Below are 23,841 nucleotides of genomic sequence, written 5' to 3'. Positions count from 1 at the left end.
TACACAACACATTCAAGCCAAATCTTCCTTTCTAATAATAAGAAAAATAATCCAAACCAACCCGTCTGTGGGTACCAGGGGGGGAGGCAGTGGGAATGGGGTCTCCCCGCAAAAATAACCAGACAAGCTTCTAGAAACACCACTTCAATCAAGCAGGAGAGCATAACATTAATGACATTGAGGAATAAAAAAATAACATTACCTTCGGATCTTTCTCAAGCTGGTCGCTTATTTTCTTCCAGCCTAATTTATCATAGTTAACTCTATAATATCCAGTCATATTCCAATTTAAAATCACCCAGTCATGATCAGAATCTGACATTTGCATTTCAGGGAATACTTCTACAAAGGAATATGCAAAAAGTTAATGGGGTCCATTTATAAACTAGCTCAGTGCTTGTGTATGCTATATCTAAACACTGCCCCCCCAAATTATAAAACATATATCAATATAACCACAGAGTTACATTTTTCCACATATCATAACTTAAAAAAAACTTATTAATGAGAAAGACAGGCAGAGAGAGAGATGGAGGACCAGACATCACTCAGGTACATGCACTGTTATGGATCAAACTCAGGACCTCAAGCTTGAGAGACCAATGCTTTATCCATCGTACCACCTCCTGGAAAACCATACCATGACTTTTGATTTCTTTGTTTTGTACCAGAGCACTGCTCAGCTCCGGTTTGTGGTGGTGTGGGGGACTGAACCTGGGATTTTGGAGCCTTAGGCATGACCGTCTCTTTGCATAACTATTATGCTATCTCCCCCCACCCCTTAATTTAAATGTTTTTTCATTATAGTTCTTTGTTCAACAGTAAAATATCAATATCATATTTTAGCTTTAAATGAGATTGGCTTTCAAAGCCAGACATTTCAAACTTTGAATTTCTGCATATTTATATATACGTGTATAGCATTCATATATACATATATATACACATATATATATGTGACGATATTTTTAAAATTCGTTACTTACTGCTGCTTTTATCTAGCCAGACTATAGGCTGTGTAGTTCCATTTTTTATCCAAAGAATAGGGACAATCCATGTGTTACTTATTAGGGAGAAAAAAATGTAAAATTCCGTTAATTTCCACATATGAGAATATAAACTCTGAGTCAATATTGAACGGGGTGAGGAAATGGCATTCACATTAGTTTCTTCTGAACACACAGGGTGTTGCTCTTAGCGTTGTTTCCTGCTGCTTTTACAAGCCAGTTTTGCTTGGCCTCTTACTCTCTTGTGTCTTACAGATTTACTTCTCACATTGGTAGCTCCTCTGACTGTCTTATGTCTGACACTTTCAAGGCCTGTTTATTTTCCATGATAGTCACTCAAGGTCATTCACTTAGGAGTCATCGAATGCTGCAGACAGACCAAAGCCCATCTGTGCGCCAAGAGAGGCAAGGAGCAATTTAAGCAAAGAGCGCTTGATAAACATTGCAAAATCCTTTTCCCGTCAAGCTTTCTCTCCACCTGAAAAATGTTCAACAGGAGTCAGCCAGATCATTCGTCGTTACTGCATGTGACATTCTTCCCCTGTTGGTGGACGTGACTTGGATGAGGTAACTGCCCACAGGGAGGCTATTAGTCACCTAAGTAGACACCCTCCTTGGAGTGTGGGCGCTATTTTCCCATCTTGCCCACAGGCCCGGTTTCTCAGAGGCTTGGAACTATGGGCCTGTGTCTATCTGTATAACTATTGCACACCCCTTCCTATTTTTAAAGTTAGTCTCTTTTTAGATATTTTACTCACTTATTAATGAGAGAAAGAGAGAGGGAGGGACAGAAGGGAGAGAGAGCATGAGAGCATCACTCGGGCACATGAAATGACAGGAATGGAACTCTGGACCTACAACTTTCAGGCCCAATGATCTAGCCACTTAGTGCGTTTCCACGCTTCTTCTTAAAAATCACAAAGGAGGGTGAAAGAGAGCGCCTGTTACTATGCACAAGGACCCAGGTTTGAACCCCAGGTGGGAGGAAGAAGCTTTACCAGCAGGTGGAATGGTGCCATGGCATCTCTCCTGTTCTTCTGTCTTGCTCTCTCTTTCTCTCTGTATCACACCCTCTATCTAGAGGAAAGAAAAGGAACAACAACAACAAAAAGGCCAGTGGGAACAGTGGAGTCGTGTAGGCTCTGAGTCCCAGTGGTAAGCCTGGTGGAAACAAACAAAACAAAAGAAAACAAGGATACAGAATACTGCAGGAGAGGGACCTTCAGATCTTCCATGATTCTCCTGTGGGGAAGAGCAGTAAGGCCTGGATTTCTGGGTGGTGACATTTGAAAAGTAGTTGCTTATTTGTGTTGATCTTGGTGGCTATGAGTGCTGGGGGAGGGGGGGGGGGTCAAAACTTTATTGAAAACAGGTGGGAATTAACTCACACGTTAATTCAGGAGAAGGAAGAGAAGGAGGAGAAATGATGAATGCTGTATCTCCTAGTCCACATTATTTCTTTTCATTTGGACAACAACTCCCTGGGATACACAGTATTGTATTTACTTTACAGATAAGGTTACTGAAACACTGAGCTTTAAAATAAAACTTTGGGTCTGAACATTACTCATTTTTTGAAGCATATCTGAGGTCCTAGAGACCTTAAGTTGAATCCATAAGAACATCATGAGCCAGAACTTGCCTCTCTCCCTCACGAAAACAAACCTTTTTTTTTTTTTTTTGCCTCCAGGGTTGTCACTGGGTCTCGGTTGGCAACACAAATCCAGTGCTCCTAGTGGTCACTCTTTCTGTCTTGAATGGATAAGACAGAGAGAAACTGAGAGGGGTGGGGGAGGTAGAGAGGAAGAAAGAAATAAATACCTGCAGACATGCTTCACTATTTGTGAAGTAACCCTCCCCTCCTGTAGGCGGGGAACCTGCAGCTCAAACCAAGATCCTTGCGTGGGTCCTTAAGCTTAGTACTGCTCTGAACTTGGTGTGCCACCACCTGGCCCCAAAGCAAATACAGCTGTATGGTATAAAAACTTCACTAAGGTTAGAATTTTGGTGGTCAATATTTGAACCCAGGTCTAATGTAATCTAAAGGTCCTAATTCTAAGACTTCCATGGGTGTGGCTATGGAGTAGAAGCAGACTAGCTTTGCTCTCCCCAGTCAACTAGGAAAAGCAACTAAATCACCTGAAAACTCAACAAAATATGACCAAAATTTCCTCCGAGTCTCACCAAGCCACAGTGAATACATGTGGCTTGTAGACAGGAAAGGAATGAGTAAGAGGTCCCCAGAACTAAAAGGCTGTATTTCGGACGGCTGGTGCCAAGCAGGGAGATCGGCAAGCTGTGGAACAACACTTCTGAGTCTGAGTTAAAGAAATAACTAAAAACAAACAAACAAACAAACCCACAGGAAGTAAACCACCGAAGCCATTGGTGAGTACAGACACGTGTGACTTGTGGACAGAAAGGAGTTGAGAAAGCCACTCCCAGGACTGAAACAAATGGTGCTCAGGGATGACTGAAGGGGACATACCACTTCCAGATGTTTCTAAGATGTTTTTGCCTCCAGGGTTACCGCTGGAGTTCGGTGCCTGCACTATGAATCCACTGCTCCTGGCGGCCATTTTCCCCATTTTTATTGCCCTTGTTGTTGTTATTGTTATCGTTGTCATTGTTGTTGGATAGGGCATAGAGAAATTGAGAGAGGCGGGGAAGACACAGGAGGAGAGAAAGACACCTGCAGACCTACTTCACTGCTTGTGAAACGCCCCCTCTGCAGGTGGAGAGGCAGGGGCTTGAACTAGGATCCTTATGCCGGTCCTTGTGCTTTGCGCCATGCTTATCCTACTTTGCTAACCTCCCAGCCCCCCTAAACAAAAATATTTTAAAGGTCATGATTCTAATATAGATACTACTATAATTACATATGATCACACAGAGGTGAACATACATAGAATGAGTCCTCTGGGATATAATTACCATCCAATTCTGTTCCTAGAGATGAGATGACAATGTAACAGGATCTCCTTTTCTCTCTCTCTTTCTCTCCCCTCCCTTGTCCCACTCTTTTAAGATGCATTTTTATGAGAAATACATTTTATGATGGTTTTTGATGGGGCTGGGGATTGAACCTGGGGCCTTGGAGCCTCAGTTTACTAATATTGTGCTTTAATACACTGAGCTATCTCTCCCCTTATGGCCCAAATCCGACCCACCCCCAGTCCCTTCCTCCTAACTAGCAGGAGGGCATCCATGTCCTTATCTTATTTCCATCGGTTCAAAATCCCAAGTCATTCAAACTCTCTGAAAGATAAAGAGGAAGACTTAGCACCCACAGCTTTGATTCCCAGGCATGGTCCTAAAGTCCAGGAGAGAGGTGCTGCCTTGCCCATCAATGAAAATCTCTGTTCTGGCTCAAAACATCCTAGCACCACCACTACTCCCACCCTGCTCCACAGCACCCTGTGTAGAACACCAGTCACCTCCTGAGTCACGCTACTGAGGAGAACATTCTCCGCAGGGTCATGCTTCCTGGCCCACAGGCTATACTTTCCATTTGCTCAGAGCTCAGCCCCAAGGATGGAGAAGACAGAGTAGCGAATCCACTCACTTATGGGTCAGGAGAGTCTGATTTTTAACTTTTCCAAGATAGAATGGCTCCTGTTTCATGACGCCAGTGGATACATTTAAAGTGATAACTGGAAAACCACTCTGGTGTGTCCAGCTGTCCATGATGCTTTTGATAGTTGCTGGCAAAATAATTTGACTCTGCCCATCTATGGCCTGTTTCAAAAAGTCATCAGAAAAGCAGATTTGTATCACATACAAACATACATACATACACACACACACACATATATAATTACTTCCACAGTTATTACTGGGGCTAGGTGTCAGCACTATGAATCCACTATTCCTGGTAGATGCCTTTTAAAAATTATTATTATGTGATATAGGACAGAGAGAAATTATGAGGGGGAGTGGAAGATAGAGCGGAAGAGAGAAAGACACCTGCAGACCTATTTTATGGTTTCTGAAGCTTCCTCCCTGAAGGTGGGAAGTGGAGGCTTGAACCTGGGTCCTAGCACATACTATTATGTGTACTTAACTGGGTGTGCCACCACCTGGCCCCAAAAGCAGGTTTTTATCATTGAAATCTTTTGAGGTACCAATCTCCTAAAGAGAAAAATATGCTGTTTATGTATTCCTTAATTATGCAGAAGTTCCCACTGGCTTGTCAGGCCTTCTGATCTTGCTGGGCTATAGTCTATAAAACAACTCTACAATGGGACAGGAAGTATGACAGTTACCATTTGAAAGTGCCTCCAGAGGTCATCTTGCTCAGCATTTGAGTAAGAAAATGTCCCCAAATATGACTGGAAAAATAGGAGAAGTTAAGATTCAGACAAATGACACACCACAGCAATTATTTAATGGTGACTGCCTTCTGAGAGGCAATGATTTTGAATGCTCACCTTAAGTGCATTGATAAATAAGTCCTCATTCAGGAAACTGGACAACATCCTGGCCACAGATGCTCCCTAAGACAGAAGAAGCAGTCTGTTATATGAGCAAAATTCCCCAGTTTCTCTCATTTTGATAATCAATGCTCTTGACTGGTCTCCTGACAGCACTATGCCCTTCAGCTAAATTTTGGTTACCCCAAAATATACTGATAATGTAGCAGCCCATCACTAATCTATAGGACACTATGAATCCACAGCTCCTGGTGGCCATATTTTCCATTGTACTGAATAGGACAGAGAGAAATTGGAAGAGTAGAGGGAAGTAGAGGGGAGAGAGAAAGATAAGACACCCACAGACCTGCTTCACTGCTTGTGAAGTGACGCCTCTGCAGATGAGGAAGCCAGGGGCTCAAACCAAAATCCCTGTGTGTGTCCTTACGTTTTGTGCTATGAGTGTTTAACCTGGTGCACTACCTATCAGCCCCATCACACTTATTATTTTTTTTTAGACAGAAAAAGAAAGGCAGAGAGAATGAAAGTGACCACAGCACCAAAGCTTCCTTCAATCCACAGCACCAAAGCTTCCTTCAATATGGTGGGGACTAGGCTCGAACTTGGATCATGTACAAAGCAAAGTAACATGCTAACCAAGTGAGCTATTCCACTGGCCCTTACACACATTTTTAAAATTGATAAGATTCACATGGTGAAGAATAACTTCTCACCAAACAGAGTGTTTTGCCTGAAAATTTGCAAGTTATTTAAGCCTACTTGGAACGCAAAAGGTGCTGAGGCCCTAGTATGAACTTGTTTGCTAAAAGCAACTTGACTTAACCTCATTCTGCAAAATCCATTTGCTCACTAAAATTAAGACTGTTTGTGTCTCAAAAATCATACAGAAGTATTTATAATCTAAGACTCTTATCCATTTTCTGCAATTTTCTGCAAGAGGACAGGACAGAAGGAAATACATGATCGACCTCACCTTCTTATAAGTATATACGTCAAATAGCTCATTTATTTCATTCGTCTCTGTGAAATTTTCCACTTTGAGGGACACAGCTCTAGACACCAGGGCGTGATCTTCTGTGAGAGCATTGTGTAGGATGCTGAAAAAGAAGACTTCATTCTAAAAAAGAAGAGATTGGGTGGCATTAACTTCTGAGGTGTCACAGAAACAGCCAATGTTTCTAAAATCCTTCCAAAACTAACACCCAAGAGTGGGGAAGAACAAAAATTTGAGAACTGCAAATAAATTGCTGGCATGTAATTCAGAATCTCTAGAATAACAAAACTCTAGAATCCTTTCTTTCCTGTGTGTTATTCCTTTTAATTTCAAGCTAAACAAACAAACAAAAACGTTCCTGCACTGCTGGTGGCAATGTAAATTGGTCCACGCCCTGTGAGGGCTAGTCTGGAGAACTCTCAGAAATCTAGAAATGACCCTGCAATTCTTCTCCTAGGGATATATCCTAAGGAACCAAACACACCCATCCAAAAAGATCTGTGTATACTTATTATGTTCACTACAGTTTGTAACAGCCAAAACCTGGAAGTATCCTAGGTGACCAAGATAAGTGGCTGAATAAGTTGTGGTATATACACACAATGGAATATTACTCAGCTATTAAAAATGGTGAATTCATCTTCTTCACCTCATCTGGGATGGAACTTGAAGGAATTATGTTAAGTGAGATAAGCCAGAAAGAGAAGGATGAATATGGGATGATCTCACTCAAAGACAGAAGTTAAAAACAAGATCATAAAGAAAAATACTAGACAGAACTTGGACTGGAGTAGGTGTATTACACCAAAGTCAAAGACTCTGGGGTGGCGGGGAGGGTTCAGGTCTTAGAACATAATGGCAGAGGAGGATCTAGTGGGGGTTAAATTGTTATGCGGAAAACTGGGAAATATTATGCATGTACAAATTATTGTATTTCATTTTACTACTGACTATAAACTATTAATCCCCCAATAGATTTAAAAAAAAAAGAAAGAAAGAAATCAGTGGCTGTTGTTAAAATTTGGATGCTCTAGCCAGCCAGGCTAGCTTCACGGGCGGGTAACAGAGATGACCAGAGACATACGGCTGGGCAGGGAAGCTGTATTTCTTTATTCAGGAACAATGATTCATAAACTAAACCAAACTAATCACCAAACAGAACTGTGCTGCCTCTTTCTCGCGGCGGCGCCAAGCACTCTCTCCAACTCTGCAACTCTCCAACTCTGGAACTCAGAAACCCTCTAACTCTGGAACTCTCACAGGGTTCCTTCGGGGCGGGGCCAAGCGGGCCCGCGAAACTAACTGGACTGATCCAATTCTCTTGGCGGGGGAGAACTAGAACCTGATGTAAAGCATACAACAATTCCCCCTTTTCTTTTTAACTAAATGACTACAGTATCAAGGGTGTGGGGTGAACAGAAACCTATATTGTACAGGCATTTTTAAAAAAGAAACTGGCACAAGCATGGAGAAACATGTAAGCAAGTAAGAAGAACCAGTGTGTTGCCAAGAGAAGGCCTGAGGGGGCCATATCTACCTCTGTGGGCTAACCTTTATCAGCTCAAAAAAAAACATTTCTTGCCTCTGGGGGGCTACTTGCCTCGACGGGCATTTGCATGGGGGCGGGGAACGGCCTAGAGTCCCAAAGGCAGCTGGCTGCAATTTACTTACTATGAAACAAAACTTATTATTAGCATATTTCTAATAGAGAAGGAATTTGAGACTTTTACATTGCAACAACGTCTTTTAACCTTTTGTTACACCCATTCAAGATGGAGTCAGGAAAGGAAACCTCAGGCATGAGAATAATTAGCATAGCCATTGTGCGATCTACCATTTCTAATAGAGAAGGTAATCGAGAGTTTTACATATCAACAAGTCTATTTAACTTTTTGTTTAGACCAACTTAGTTAAAATATATTGATTGTTAACTAATTTTTACCTCAGACTTTAAATGTAAGTTAATTTTATCTTTATGAGAATTACGTTGAAAACCTTTTTCATTTAACTTTGACTAGTAAGGATTTAGCCTTAAAGTTACTGTTTACCAAACTTTAAACATACACATAAACATAAACATGGTCATTAATACACTAGGAGAGAAACCTTTGTTACGAAGACATGTCATTTTAAACACGAATTTAGCTATGTACTGTCTTAGTTGTTGGGGGGGGGGGGTTCACCATCCAGAGGTGGCTTCCCGCGCAGCTTCACTTCTAGGAATTGCAGGTTGTGATCTCTGCACAAATCTCTGCGTACTCCAGCTTGTCTGCCTTCAGACCGGACCGGCAGCTGGAGATCTCGTGTGCCCAGTTTCGGCAGGGAGCCCGGGGGTCTGGGAGGTCCGGGATCGTTCCAGAATTCATAGCAAGAGGGCAGGCAGGCCAGTTTTGTAGAAGGCGTGGGCCTAGGTGCCCAGGGGTGGCGGCCATGATAGGCCGCTGCGGCCCTGCCCCATGGCCCTGCCATATCTGCTGCCCTGCTCGCAGTGGCCGAGCAGCGTGGAGGGATCACGTGTCCAGTGCCCTGCTCCACGTGGTGGAGAGCCGGCTCCTGTGGGCTGGACTGCGTGCTGGCATCGGGCTCCTGTGTGCTGGCGTCAGCCTCCTGCGGGCTGTGGGGCTGCGGGGCTGCGGGGCTGCGGGCGCGGTGCGCGGGGTTGTCTGGGCGCAGCCGGCTGGCTGGCTGTTTAACCAGGTGGAAACAGCAGCTCCGCGCCTCACCTCCCGCCTGCTGGCTATTCCCGCTGGCTGTTCTGAGTTCACCCGAGCGAGTGGAAACCACAGAGTGGTCCAGAGATAAATGTTCCAGAAACAGCAAAACAGTCTCGTGAAGAAAGAGCAGAGGCCTTTGGAGATCTCTTCACAAGCAGAAGAGAAGGCCATAGTGCATAGGTAGCCAAATTGTCTTCACTTATCTGAGAGATGCGCAGGTCAGGTCCACGTGGGCGCCATTTGTTGTTAAAATTTGGATGCTCTAGCCGGCCGGGCTAGCTTCACGGGTGGGTAACAGAGACGACCAGAGATATACGGCTGGGCAGGGAAGCTGTATTTCTTTATTCAGGAACAATGATTCATAAACTAAACCAAACTAATCACCAAACAGAACTGTGCTGCCTCTTTCTCTCGGCGGCGCCAAGCACTCTCTCCAACTCTCCAACTCTGGAACTCAGGAACCCTCTAACTGTGGAACTCTCGCGGGGTTCCTTCGGGGCGGGGCCAAGCAGGCCCGCGAAACTAACTGGACTAATCCAATTCTCTTGGCGGGGGAGAACTAGAACCCAATGCAAAGCATACAACAAGTGGCCACATGGAGTCCAAGGCCACATGAAACATGCCTAAAATAGACTTCCTAGCTTCTTTCCTCATGAAGACTTCTAGTTTCATTTGTTCTGTTACTACCTTTGCGTTCCTGTTTATTGAACAGTTTACTTAATATCTTACTGCCTTTCAGCCACCTAGAACAGATGCTACCATGATGCCATCATGGCCTCTCTAGGCAGCCAACCTCACCAATGTATTCCAGAACCCCACCTCCCCAGAGCCCTACCCCACTAGGGAAAGATAGAAACAGGCTGAGAGTATGGATCGCCCTGCCAATGCCCATGTCCAACAGAGAAGCAATTACAGATGCCAGACCTCCCACCTTCTGCAACACTTAATGATCCTGGGTCCATACTCCCAACGGGATAAAGAATAAGGAAGCTTCCAATGGAAGGGATGAGACACAGAACTCTAGTGTGGGAACTGTGTGGAATTATACCCCTGTAATTTTACAATATTATTATTATTAAACCATTAATTAAAAATTTTAAAGGAAATAATATTTAAAAAGCTAAGTGACACAAAAGAGGGTAATATAACAACCACAGCTTTAAAATATCAGTGACGTTTTCATAGTTTTTTCATAGATTTGACATTTTAGTCATTTTAGTTTTATTGAGGTAGCTGACTGATGTTAAAGGTATATTATATTTAAGAACACAGAGAGTAGGTCTATGTGTTCCATTGTACTGGAATCTCTCTCCTTTTGTTATTCTAAAGCAGAGTTAATTTGGGATACAAATAGATGCTTTTGAAAACAACTATATAGATTTTGCTTTATAAAAGGGAGACAGGAACAATTTCGTAACTATAGCGTATATGGAAAGTTTTTATTCTTTTGCCTCCAGCATTATTGCCGCGGCTTGGTGCCTGCACTAGGAAGCCACTGCTCCTGGAGGACACTTTTTCCCACTTTTGTTGCCCTTGTTGTTGTTGTTGTTGTTGAACAGGACAGAGAGAAATGGAGAGAGATGGGGAAGATAGAGAGGGGGAGAGAAAGACGGACACCTGCAGATCTGCTTCACCGACTGCCAAATGACCTGCAGGTGGGAAGCCAGGGCTTGAACCGGAAGCCGGGACTTGAACAGGGATCCTTCCGCCGGTCCTTGAGCTTTGCACTATGTGTGCCTAACCCGCTGCGCTACCTCCCGACCCCTGGAAAGTATTTTTGAAGGTATCTAAGGTTTAATATACATGTAAATTGTACATAAATGAGAAGAGCTTGTAAAATGAACACACATATCCACTGGCTTCTTGAGGCCAAGGACACTCCCTAGAGTCTTCTCTGCAGAGTGCAGTGATTACATGCATGTGCTGTGCAGTCAGAGAAACTTGAAATTCCATCTTATCTCTGGTACTTCACAACTATGAGGCAGGAAGCGTGGGCTGAGATTTACTGCCAAATGCAGCCCCAAGGCCCCTGCATGAGCCTGGCCAGACCTGGTTCCTGAACCCGACCCGGATGCTGCTAGGAGGCAACCCGTATCCGTGTCTGGCCAGCACGAGATATTTAACTGATTCTGCCAACCTGATTTCCATCCAAAGACCACAAGGAAAGGTTGAAGCAGTTGAGTATGGAGCCCTTTAGTCAGGAAGAGGCCGAGAGGGCAGTGGGCATGGGTGCCTCTCTTCTCCCCCGCCCCCCAGCATCTGGCAGTGCCTACAGAAAAGTGTCCACTGAGATCCCTGAAATGGACACATCTACCTGACATGACCACAGACTGCGAGGCAGGGGAGCTTCCTGTGGATAACGATGCAAAGATGGGCTGGGAAAGACTGGGGAAAACACTTTGGCTCCTGGGTTTGGGAGCTTTCCCACCAGTAAAAGAACTGTATATATATATATATATATTCACCATTCACCTTCTTTACCTCGTCTTGGATGGAGCCTGCCATCACATGAAGTGAGATAAGCCAGAAAGAGAAGGATGAATATGTGATGATTCCACTCCTAGTCAGAAGCTGAGAAATCCGAACAGAAGGGTAAAAGACAAAGCAGAACTTGGACTGGGTTTGGCATATTGCACTAAAGTAAAAGACTCTGGAGTGTGTATGTGAGTGTGTGTGTGTGTGTGTGTGTGTGTGTGTGTGTGTGTGTAGGGGTGTTTGTGGAACATGATGGCGGAGGTGGGGGGTTAGAGTGTTTTGCACAAAACTGAGAAATGTTACACCATGTACCAACTACTGTATTTTACTGTAGACTACAGACCATTAATCCTCCCAATAAAGGAAAAAAGAAAAGTGTGAGACCCTGAAGAACTTATTTCATGCACCCATGCTTCAGTTTCCTCAATTGTAAAATGGAAAATATAATTATAGATTGCTCAAAAATTTGTTTGGCTTTGTATGTTAACTCTCTTTTCAGCCACCAGGTTCTAGATGCCATCAGGATGCCGGCCAGGCTTCCCTGGACTGAAGACCCCACCAATGTGTCCTGGAGCTCCGCTTCCCCAGAGACCCACCCTACTAGGGAAAGAGAGAGGCAGACTGGGAGTATGGACCGACCAGTCAACGTCCATGTTCAGAGGGGAAGCAATTACAGAAGCCAGACCTTCCACCTTCTGCAACCCACAAAGACCCTGGGTCCATGCTTCCAGAGGGATAGAGAATGGGAAAGCTATTGGGAAGGGGATGGGATATGGAGATTGGGTGGCAGAAATTGTGTGGAGTTGTACCCCTCCTATCCTACGGTTTTGTTAATGTCTCCTTTCTTAAATAAAAAAAGAAAAGAAAATATAATTATAGGGGCGGGGGTATATATAGCATAATGATTATGCAAAGAGACTCTCATGCATGAGGCTCCAAAGTCTCAGGTTCAATCCCCCACACCACCATAAGCCAGAGCTGAGCAGTGCTCTGGTTAAAAAGAAAAGAAAATATAATTATAGGGGGTACGGTGGTGGTGTACCTGGTTAAGCGCACATAGTATGAGGCACCAAAGACCCACACAAGGATCCCAATTTGAGCCCCAACTCGCCACCTGCAGGGGGTCACTTCACAAGCAGCGAAGCAGGTCTGCAGGTGTCTGTCTTTCTCTCTCCCTCTCCACCTCCCCCTCCTCTGTTTCTCTGTCTCTATCCAATAATAAACAAATAAATAAACTATATTAAGTCTCAACACTTAAATACCTATATAAAATTAAGTCATTTTAGCATTACCATGCCATCTTGGAAGCATTATCTAATTAGCCAAAATAAAGTACTCAAAATATAACTTAAAGTTGAAAGTAATCAGATTTACATACTGATGAAATTTTTTCTTTCTTTTTTTAATATTTTTAATTAGAGAGAGAGAGAGAAATCAAGGGGAGAGGGGGTGATAAAGAGGGAGGAAGAAAGAGAAACACGTGCAATACTACTTCACTTGTGAAGCTTTCCCCCTGCAGGCGGAAACCAGAGGCTTAGACCTGGATTCTTACACAGGGTAATGTGTGTGTTCAAGTGGGTGCCACTGCCCAGCACCAAGTTTAGTTTTCAAGATTACTATTTCTCAAGACAATCTCGAAATCTCATCTATAATATATATATAACAGCTGCTGATATGAATATAATAGCAATTACATTTGTAACGTAAGATATAGCATATTACTCATTAAGCTATAGGCTGCTAATTAAAATTGCTCGTAAATTTTTGTCTAGACTGGCAAAAGTCAAAATAACCTAAAATGGGAGTCGGGCGGTAGCGCAGCGGGTTAAGCGCACGTGGCACAAAGTGCAAGGACCGGCGTTAAGGATCCCGGTTGGAGCCCCTGGCTCCCCACCTGCAGTGGAGTCGCTTCATGAGCGGTGAAGCAGGTCTGCACGTGTCTAACTTTCTCTCCTCCTCTCTGTCTTTCCCTCCTCTCTCCATTTCTCTCTGTCCTATCCAACAATGACATCAATAACAATAATAATAATTACAACAATGGAACAAGGGCAACAAAAGGGAATAAATAAAAAAATAACCTAAAATGTAGAAAATGCAAAGATTATTCTATGAATATATGGCATTCTACCTTTCTTTTTTTTTTTTAAATGTCTTTATTGGGGAATTAATGTTTTCCATTCCACAGTAAATACAACAGTTTGTACGTGCATAACATTTCTCAATTTTCCATATAGCGATACAACCCCCACTAGGTCCTCTGAAGAACCTGTATTCTCCCCCACCACCCACTCACGCCAGAGTCTTTTACTTTGGTACAAGCATTCTATCTTTCTACGTGCATACTGGCAACAAATGAAAGTCTGGAAGGAAAAAAAAACACATTAAAAAGATAATGTTGACCATCTCTGATATTACAACTAATTGAACATTACTTCTATTTTCTTAAAATCAAACAAAAGTAATATGCATTACTTTTAATATCACAAGAAAAAAAAGTAATAAGGATACTTACTTTGGGGAGTTTAGGATTAAGGTGGTTAATTACTCCATATTCAAAATAAGACGCAAAACCCTCATTGAGCCAGATGTTGTTCCACCAATTCATGGTAACCAAGTTTCCAAACCACTTTTGGAGATGGGAGAAGAAAGAAAGTTCTAAAATTAATTTAAGTCATGCTTACTGTAACTGCATGTCAAACATAAAGTAAATGACATTAAAAAAAAAAAACCTTCATGCTATTAACAGTAACACTTGAAAACAGATCCAAACCAACACAATGGAGTTTTAACCTGAAGAGTTATCAATTACACATTTCTTTTAAATGGTTGTCTAGCATCAAATGATTGAAAACGTTTTTTTTTATTTCAAAGCTGCAGTTTTCAAAAATGACAGAAGCTAGAGCAGCATTTCTGAAATAGCCCAAAATTTACATCCAGTAGAATAATGCAGAAGTACTGAATGTTCACTTTATCCCTCCGAATCCCAGCACCTAAACAAACAGTAGAAGTTTGCCGTTAGCAGTTTTATTTATTTATTTTTATTATTATTATTATTATTTTGCCTCCAGGGTTATTGCTGGGGCTCAGCGCCTGCACCATGAATCCACTGCTCCTGGAAGCCATTTCCCTCCCTTTGGTTGCCCTTGTTGTTGTAGCCTTGTTGTGATTATTGTTGTTATTGTTGATGTCGTTCGTGTTGGATAGGACAGAGGGAAATGGAGAGAGAAGGGGAAGACAAAGAGGGGGAAAGACAGACACCTGCAGACCTGTTCCACCGCCTGTGAAGCAACTCCCCTGCAGGTGAGGAGCTGGGGGCTCAAACCGGGATCCTTACGCAGGTCCTTGCACTTTGTGCCATGTGAGCCTAACCCGCTGCGTATTGCCAGATCCCCAGTAGTAGTTTTATTTTAAAAGCGTGATTTGTTCTGCATCATGAATATATATCACTCAAGCAATGGTCTGCAACAGGGTCCAGCTATATTTATTTCCTATTTGAGCTTAAGAGAGAGTGTTGAAAGAATGATGTCCAATCAGGAAAGAAAACACAATTAATTTCTAAAACCAACAAATTGACACCCTGGTATTTAACCAAATTCTCATAACAGCTGTGATGCACTAAGAGTGAGCCTGTTTTCCAAAGCAATATGTCACTCAGGCTATAATAATACTAATAGTAAAAAAAATAATAATAGTAGTAGTAGTGGTAGTAGTAATAAATGACACTGGGTATCTGATCAAAACTTGTGAAAGTATGTGTTGACTGTGTGTGTAACCAGCTGCTGATCTATCATGGTAAACAGCTCCTTTGCAAAATGTTAGGGAACCACATAACAAGGAACTAACCATTCTATAGTTGAGATGCTTTTCCTCTAGAGAAATCTGTGTGGTTACATTGGATGTCAAGATCCTGAATCCCCATCAGACCAATCAGCTAAACCCCTGAAAGCATCAGCATGAAATCATACATTTAATAGAGTACATGTTTGTTCAGGTCATTTTTGAAGATGCAGCACAAGGACTAACAGCTGCTTATCTTGCTGACACTAATATGTTACCTCACCCTTTATCCTCTCCCTGATATAAAACAGACAATAGTGAACAAATGTGGGTAACTTTTCTGTTCCTTATTTTAAAAAGGAATGAAAAACTAAGAGCCCTAGTTCTGCAGGGTTTGCTTTTCCCAACGAAGACTTTGTGTAACAAGATTAATCTTAGGATAACTCAATCTTCAAGTGAACTTATCACCATGATATTAGTCCATCTCTGATTCATCACCAACAGTTTAAAAATTGATCCAGGATCAAATTACAAAGATCCATTCTTGTTTTTTATTCATTGTCCTGCTCTCGAGTTAACTTCTAAAAATGTGATCTACAGGGGTTAAATATGTATATATTTTTGCTATTTTTGGCAAAGTAGCTTGAAGAATATTATCATGAAGAATGTGAAATAAGAAAGAACATTTTACCACATGCCTGATGTCCAATCTCATGGGAGATAATATAAGAGATGATGCTCTTTCTTTCGGAGAGCTGATCATCTGGTTGCAGCAACAATAATGATTCATCAAATACCATCAGTCCCCAGTTTTCCATTGCACGGTCATCAAAAATGGGCAAGGCAACTATATCTAAGTGGATTTAAAGGAAGGGAAAATGAGCTCATCTTGCAAAAAAAAAAAAAAAAAAAAACAGATTTTTAGATGTAAAGATCTCATCATGAAATCATAAAATTATAGAGAAAAGTGACAAATGAATGTTTGTAGTCGGAGGGAAAAGAAAGCCTTAAAAGACCAAGATAGAAGACAGAAAAATAAATGGTGTCAAATGTATGAAAGTTACTTTTGACAAAATTTGCATCTACAATATACACAGAACACCTCAAAGCCAACAGTCAAACATCAACAGCTCATTCACAAAAATGGACAAAGATTTAAACAGGCACTTCACTAAAAAGGTAACTGTCAAATAAGAAGCTGTAAGAAGCTCAACACACTTGTCCTAGGAAACCAAAAACAAAGTGATACCGCTACACAGTTGCGACAAAGACCAAAGTCCAAAACAACACAGAATGTTGAGAATTTGTGAAGCAACCGGAACTCTCACTCATTTCTGGCAGGAGCGCAAAGCAGGTTTGGAAGGCAGTTTGGCATGTTCTTAAAATGCTGCACACAGGTATTGCAAGTGAGCTCCTAAGTACTTATCCAAGAACTGAAAATTTATTTACCGACCTTGGTGATGCACAGTGGTTACTTTCGTGCCTGAGGCTCTAAGGTCCTAGATTCAAACTCCAGAAGCACTTTGGCAACAAACAAAAAACACTTATGTCCATGCAAAAACTTACACACAAAAAAGGTTTATAGTATCTTTAATGCTCACTGCCCAAACTTAGAAGAAATTGGCATGTTCTTTGATAGGTGAATGGATAAGCAGACTATGGTACATCCATAGAATGGAATATTATTCAGTGATAGAAAAATAAACTATCAAGCTATTAAAGGACATGAAGGAGGTTAAAATGCATAGAACCAAGTAAAAGAAGAAGCTAATCTGGACAAGCTTCACATGGTATAATTCCAACTGTACAACATAATGGAAAAGCTGAAACCATAGAGACACTGAAAACATTTGTGACAGGGCCAGGGAGGTAACAGCCTGTCAGTGCATCAGCTTGCATGTCTAAGGCCAAAGGTTCAACCCTGGCTACCATCTTATGCCAGAACTAAACAGAACAGTACTCTGGTTCATTTGTATCTCTCTCTCTCTTTCTCTTTCTCTCTTTCTCTTTCTCTTTCTGTCTTCTCTGTCTCATAAGAAATAAATCTTTTAAAAAAATATTTATTTATTCCCTTTTGTTGCCCTTGTTTTGTTGTTGTAGCTATTATTGTTGTTGTTATTGATGTCATTGTTGTTGGATAGGACAGAGAGAAATGGAGAGAGGAGGGGAAGACAGAGAGGGGGAGAGAAAGATAGACACCTGCAGACCTGCTTCACCACCTGTGAAGTGACTCCCCCTGCAGGTGGGGAGCTGGGGGCTCGAGAATCGGGATCCTTCGTGCTATATGTGTTTAACCTGCTGCGCTCCTGCCCAACCCCCTAAATAAATCTTAAACACAAAGATCAGTGGTTGTCAGGAACTTGAGGGCAAGGGGGAACAGGGGTAGGTGGAACATGTGGGATTTATGTCAGTGAAACGATTCTGTACGGTACTTTAGCGGCTTATACTTGAGTCAACATTTGCTAAAACTCACAGAACAAAACAGCACTAACAGTGAAGCCCAGTGGAAACTACTGACTTCAGTTAATATTAATGTCAACACTGGCTCGTCAGCTTTCACAAGTGGAGCCCACTACTAATGCAAGATGTTATTAACAGGCAAAAGGGTGAAAGGAAGACAGAGCATATGAGAATTGTACACACTTTTCTTGTAAAGCTGAAATGTGTTCTAAAAAGATATTAAGTCTATTTGAAAGTATTTTACTTTATTTTATTTTTGCCTCCAGGGTTATTGCTAGGGTTCGGTGCCTGCACTACGAATCACCACCGCTCCTGGAAGCTATTTTTCCCATTTTGTTGCCCTTGTTGTTGTGCTTGTTGTAGTTGTTATTTGTTGTCATAGCTGTTGTTGTTGTTGGATAGGACAGAGAGAAATGCAGAGAGGAGGGGAAGACAGAGAGGAGGAGAGAAAGACAGACACCTGCAGACCTGCTTCACCTCTTTCGAAGCGACCTTCTGCAGGTGGGGAGCCGGGAACTCGAACCGGGATCCTTACGCCGGCCCTTGCGCTTCGCCACTTGTGCTTAACCCGCTGAGCTACCGCCAGACTCCCTGAAAGTATTTTAGTCCCTGGGGGCTGGGTGGTGGCATTCCCGGGTAAGCAAGCACACATAGTACTAAGCGTAAGGACCCACGTAAGGATCCGGGTTCGATTCATCTAGTTCCCCACCTGCAATGGGGGACACTTCACAGGTGGTGAAACAGGTCTGCAGGTGTCTATCTTTCTCTCCCCTCTCTTTCTCTCCTCTCTCAATTTCTCTCTACCCTATCCAATAAATTGGGGAAAATGGCCACCAGGAGCAGTGGATTTGTAGTGTCTACACAGAGTCCTGCAATAACCCTCAAGGCAAAAAAAAAAAAAAAAGAAAAAAAGAAAAGAGAACAAGAAGTATTTTTAGTTTTCCTAAATCCCATAAATAAATTTGGAGGCCCATCACCACTGGGTAAAGCACTTGTAGTATATTTCACAAACCACAGGGAGTACTTTATTATTATTATTATTATTCAAGAAAAAAAAAGACAAATCTGGGGCTGGATTGTGATGCCCTTGGTTGAGTGCACTTGTTCCAGTGCACAAGGACCCAGATTTAAACCCCCCACCCCTTTGCCGACTGCAGGGGGAAAGCTTCACCAGTGGTAAGGCAGGGCTGCAGGTGTCACTCTGCTTCTCTTCCTCTTTATCTCCCCTTCTCTCAATTTCTGACTGTCTCTATCCAATGAGTAAATACAGTAATTTAAAAAATTGACAAATAAAGAGACAAGTACAAACTATTCACTAGAAAAATAATTCAAACAGCCAAAAATACTATTCAAAATATTCAACAGGGCTACAGAAATAGCTCAGTTCGCTAGTGCAGTGCTTTGTCTTATATGTGACTCAGCAATAAAGGAAGCTTGGTGCTGTTTCCTCTCTCTCTCTCCTTTCTCTTTAATTTTTATTTATTTATTATTATTGAACAGAGACAGAAATTGAGAAGGGATGGGGAGTTAGAGAGGGAAAGAGACAGAGAGACATCTGCAGCCTTGCTTTACCACTTGTGAAGCTTTCCTTCTGCAGGTGGGGATCCGGGGCTTGAACCGAGGTCCCTGCACACTGTCATATGTGGGATTAACCAGGTGTGCCACCGCCTGGCCCTTGCCTCCCTCTCTGTCTGTCTCTATCTCTAAAATAAGATAAACTAAAATAAAAAATACTCAATTTAATTATAAAAAAGCAAAACTGTTATACAACTTAATCTTTAAATGTATAAGAACATGAATGTCCAGGACTGTTTCATGTTCATATTAACCATCAATTCTAGGAAAACTGGCAGTGACCTCTTGGTAGGTATGTGGATTGCTACAATCTTTCTGGAGCAATTCAGCCAAATATTTCAAATTCTTTAAAAAAAAAAAAAAAAGGCTCTACCCTTTGACCAAGTTGTTCAACATATGGAATGTATACTAAGACAAATAGCATGGATATTTGTAAATATTTCCCGATGTTTCCCTTAGTACTGTTTAAAAGTGGTTTTTAAAGTGCTTTCGAGGATTTTACAGCCTTTAAAGGGTGAAATCAATCCAAATGTCCAGTCACAAAGGATTAAATGGACTGTTTGGCCAAAGTAATCCATAAGTTTTTATATCTTGAAAATCACTGTGAAGTATTTACTTATCGACTATGTTGTGTTAATCTTATGGTACATTTTTGTTAAATATCAAAGAAAAACAGATATGGAAACTGAGAAAGATACTGAGGCAGAGGGCTGTGGACATACATTACCATGTACAAGGACCCAGGTTTGAGTCCTCAGTCCCCACCTACAGAAGGGAAACGTCATAAGCAGTGAAGCAGTGCTGTAGGTCAGTCTCTCTCTCTCTCTCTCCTTTTCCCTCTCCATCTCCCTTTCTCTCTCCTCTCCAGGGTTATCACTGGGGCTCAGTGCCAGCACGATGAATCTACTACTCCTTGGCCATTTGTTTCAAATTTTTTTGGATAGGACAGAGAGAAATTGAGAGGGGAGGGGAAGATAGAGAGAGAGAAAGACATACCTGCAGACCTGCCTCACCACTTATGAAGTGATTCCCCCCCTGCAGGTGGGGAGGCGAGGGCTCAAACTGGGATCCTTGTGCGGGTTCTCATGCTTCGTACTATGTGCGCTTAACCTGGTGCACCACCCCTCCCCTCCACCTTCTCCTTCCCTCTCAATTTCTTTCTGTCATATCTAACATTAGAGGAAAAAGAAAAGGAAAAAAAGGCTTCTAGGGGTGATGGGTTCATTGTGCATACACTAAACTCCAGTGAACCCTGGTGGCAATAAAAATAGTGTACAATTAAAGAAAAAAGAAAGCATGGGAGCTGGGCGGTAGCGCAGCGGGTTAAGCGCACATGGCACAAAGCGCAAGGACCAGCATAAGGATCCGGGTTTGAGCCTCCAGCTCCCCACCTGCAGGGGGAGTCGCTTCACAGGTGGTGAAACAGAACCACAGGTGTCTATCTTTCTCTCCCCTCTCTGTCTTCCCCTCCTCTCTCCATTTCTCTCTGTGCTATCCAGCAACAACAGCTATGACAACAATAACAATAACAACTATAACAAGCGCAACAAGGAGGGAAACAAAATGGAAAAAAATGGCCTCCAGGAGCAGTGGATTCGTAGTGCAGGCACCAAGCCCCAGCGATAACCCTGGAGGCAAAAAGAAAGAAAGAAAGAAAGAAAATAAAAAGAAAAAAGAGCTGTTGGGGGAAAATATCCCAATGAATTAGCAGCTCTTAGTGGTAGCATTACAAGATATTTTTCTTTGTATTTTTTTTTGAGTTTTTCTTTATTTTCCCAAATTTTCTACAGCATGTCACTTGTTTCTTTTACTCCTAGAACAGTCAACATTGACTCTGTTTTATTGTGTTGATGGAGGAAATAGGTCCTTTGTTCATGCTTCACTTGTGTAACCAACACGTTCCTTGCTGTGCTTGGCCAATAATTTAGGTTGACTTTACACATGGTTGAAGCTAATATCGTGTTACTTGATAAACCATCATTAGTGGCTCACACATGACCATGTTTCATTTTATTTTGATGACTAGCTCACTGTTTGCAAACAACAAATAATATGAACATTCATGAAGCCGCAATTTACTCTGTAGAACAGGGGCTGGCAACCCGCTCCTGCAGAGGACTAGAGAGTATTTTTGGTTTTGTGGGCTGTGTGTTTTCTTTTGTGCATTTAACTCTGGCACTGAAGAGCTAAAGCAACCACAGACACTATGTCACTAACTCATTATTTCACTGCTTACGGTTTAACTTCTACTAGACTTTACTGCTGCTACAACAACAACAACAAAAATCTGTTGGTATGCTTCTAAATTCTGCTTCTAAGACCCCTTCTGTTTCAGTGGTTTAATCCCCCCGCTTAACACTGTATTCTATTTACATAACCACTGTTAACTAAGCACCGCCCTGCCTCTAGGGCATTGGTTTAATCCTCACTGTTTTGCACGTTTTTCTTTCTCCCCACCCCCTATCCTACGTACATCCTCTTTGGACCTGACACTTTCACCTCAGGATATATAAGGACAGGACTGTGATTAGAGATAGCTTAGATTGTGCTGTGTTCCACATGAATAAAGACTGAACTGCGTACCACTCTCTACCGCCCGTGAAGCTAGCCCAGCCTGGCAAATGGCACCTGAACAGGGACTGGCAAAAATCACTTCTAGGATGGAATATGTGTGTGTGTGTGTGTGTGTGTGTGTGTGTGTGTGTGTGTGTTTATAGATTCCATTACTATTACAGATTAAGAGCACAACCATGACTTAAATGAGAAGTTATCAGTTTTTAAATGTCTACATTATAAAGATCCATATTTCTTTCTAAATGCACCCATGCCACTTTTCCCTTGAAAACCTAGAACAACCCCCATGCCCAACTGTGGTCTTGCAATAGTTCAGTGTTTCAGTTCACTTCTGACTCTACACAGAGTGTGGTAAGTGGATAGCAACATCAGAGGGAAAATGCTGTTTTATTAAGTGGACACATCAATACAAATCATATTGTCCTTGACTCCATAGCTTTAATAATGCTGATTAAGCTACAGGAAGATAAGCTCATAAGACACGGGATAAAGAAGCCAAACGGTTTCTCCTCTGACTCACTGGAAGTAAGATTCTAGCTTATGAAGGAAATGATAGTAGATAAAGGTCTTACTTTTTTAATTATTTTGTTTTTTAGAGACTCAAATAAGAGTTGGAGCAATAAAAAAAATATTATTTTCTCTCTCCCTTAAAGATCCTGGGTTTTAACCATCTTTCTATAAAAAGGCAATGCTTTTTTTTTTTTTTTTTTTTGCCACCAGGGCTCAGTGCCTGCATTACAAATCCACTGCTCCCACCAGCCATATTTTTTTCTTTATTTTCTATTTTTATTTGACAGGACAGAGCGAAATTGAATAAAGCAGGTGGTCTGACCTGAGGATCAAGGCTAACTGTGGGCCTCTCCTAAACTAGCTCATGCCGTAAATTTTGCTCTCCCAGACCAGGGTTACCCTAAGCTTCTACCGACACAGAAGTACCCTGGATTTGGCCTCCAGGCCCAGGCTCTGCTGCCTCTGAATTCCTAGCTCACAAACATTGCCTCCAGGGGGTTCCTAATGAGTGAAGGCTGGTTTATGCTCCAATGGCAGAGCCCTTAGCTACCCACTGCTCAGGAGACTTGAGACCAGCCCCCCTCCTCCAAATGTCATCTGCCTATCTTCCTTTTTCCCACCATGTGCCAGGCAAAGAAAATACATTTATAGGAAACCCTCAACTCAGGAAGAAAGACACCAAAGCCAGACCTTCCACCCACAATGACCCTGGGTCCATACTCCCAGAGGGATAGAGAATGGGAAAGCTATCAGGGGAGGGGATGGGATATGGAGATCAGGTGGTGGGAATTGTATGGAGTTGTAAGCCTCCTATCCTACGGTTTTGTTAATGTCTCCTTTCTTAAATTAAAAAAAAAAAGTAAAGACACCAAACGACTTTCTGGGCTGAGTGGCATTGTCCCTGGCTCTCCATACAAATCCATGGGAGAGAAAAATGTTTACATATTTCCTCCAGGATCACATTATGCTCACACATGCTTCCAATTTCATACAACAAAAATTCACATATGGGGAATTACCCCAAAGTCCTAATCCAATAACTGACTACTGAAGCACATTTAAAAAAAAAAGAAGAAAGAAAGAAAGAAAGAAAGAAAGAAAGAAAGAAAGAAAGGAAGAATTACTTTCTAAATGGTCCTGGAAAATAATTCATGTAGGCCTCCTAAAAGGATTCAGGGCACTGAGCTGAACGCTTACTTGTTCTTGAAGGAAACAGTGCAGAAAGTGAGAGAGAAAGCAGGGGCTGGAGAGGAGAGGCTGCCAGTGGGGGCATGGAAGCTGGAGAGCTCTCAGAAAAACCCACAGAGCACTTGGCACAAGAC

The 23,841-nt window shown here is 42.1% G+C and overlaps 1 protein-coding gene across 2 annotated transcripts in view; it reads right to left on the bottom strand.

Moving 5' to 3' along the window:
• LVRN (laeverin) overlaps positions 1 to 23,841 on the bottom strand; it is a 97,149-nt gene that overhangs the window by 29,699 nt on the left and 43,609 nt on the right. For both annotated transcript variants that reach the window (XM_007521978.2, XM_060177368.1), the window contains exons 5-12: positions 16,099 to 16,253; positions 14,136 to 14,249; positions 6,414 to 6,557; positions 5,438 to 5,503; positions 5,273 to 5,338; positions 4,573 to 4,745; positions 987 to 1,063; positions 203 to 342 (exon numbers count right to left, since the gene is read on the bottom strand). In XM_007521978.2, coding sequence (XP_007522040.2) covers positions 203 to 342; positions 987 to 1,063; positions 4,573 to 4,745; positions 5,273 to 5,338; positions 5,438 to 5,503; positions 6,414 to 6,557; positions 14,136 to 14,249; positions 16,099 to 16,253 — 935 coding nt within the window. The remainder of the gene's footprint in view (positions 1 to 202; positions 343 to 986; positions 1,064 to 4,572; positions 4,746 to 5,272; positions 5,339 to 5,437; positions 5,504 to 6,413; positions 6,558 to 14,135; positions 14,250 to 16,098; positions 16,254 to 23,841) is intronic.

Source organism: Erinaceus europaeus, chromosome 2 (genome assembly GCF_950295315.1).
Source record: "Erinaceus europaeus chromosome 2, mEriEur2.1, whole genome shotgun sequence".
Lineage (NCBI taxonomy): Eukaryota > Metazoa > Chordata > Mammalia > Eulipotyphla > Erinaceidae > Erinaceus > Erinaceus europaeus.
The sequence above is the reverse complement of the archived record's forward strand: the minus strand, read 5'-3'. Positions and strand labels throughout refer to the sequence as shown.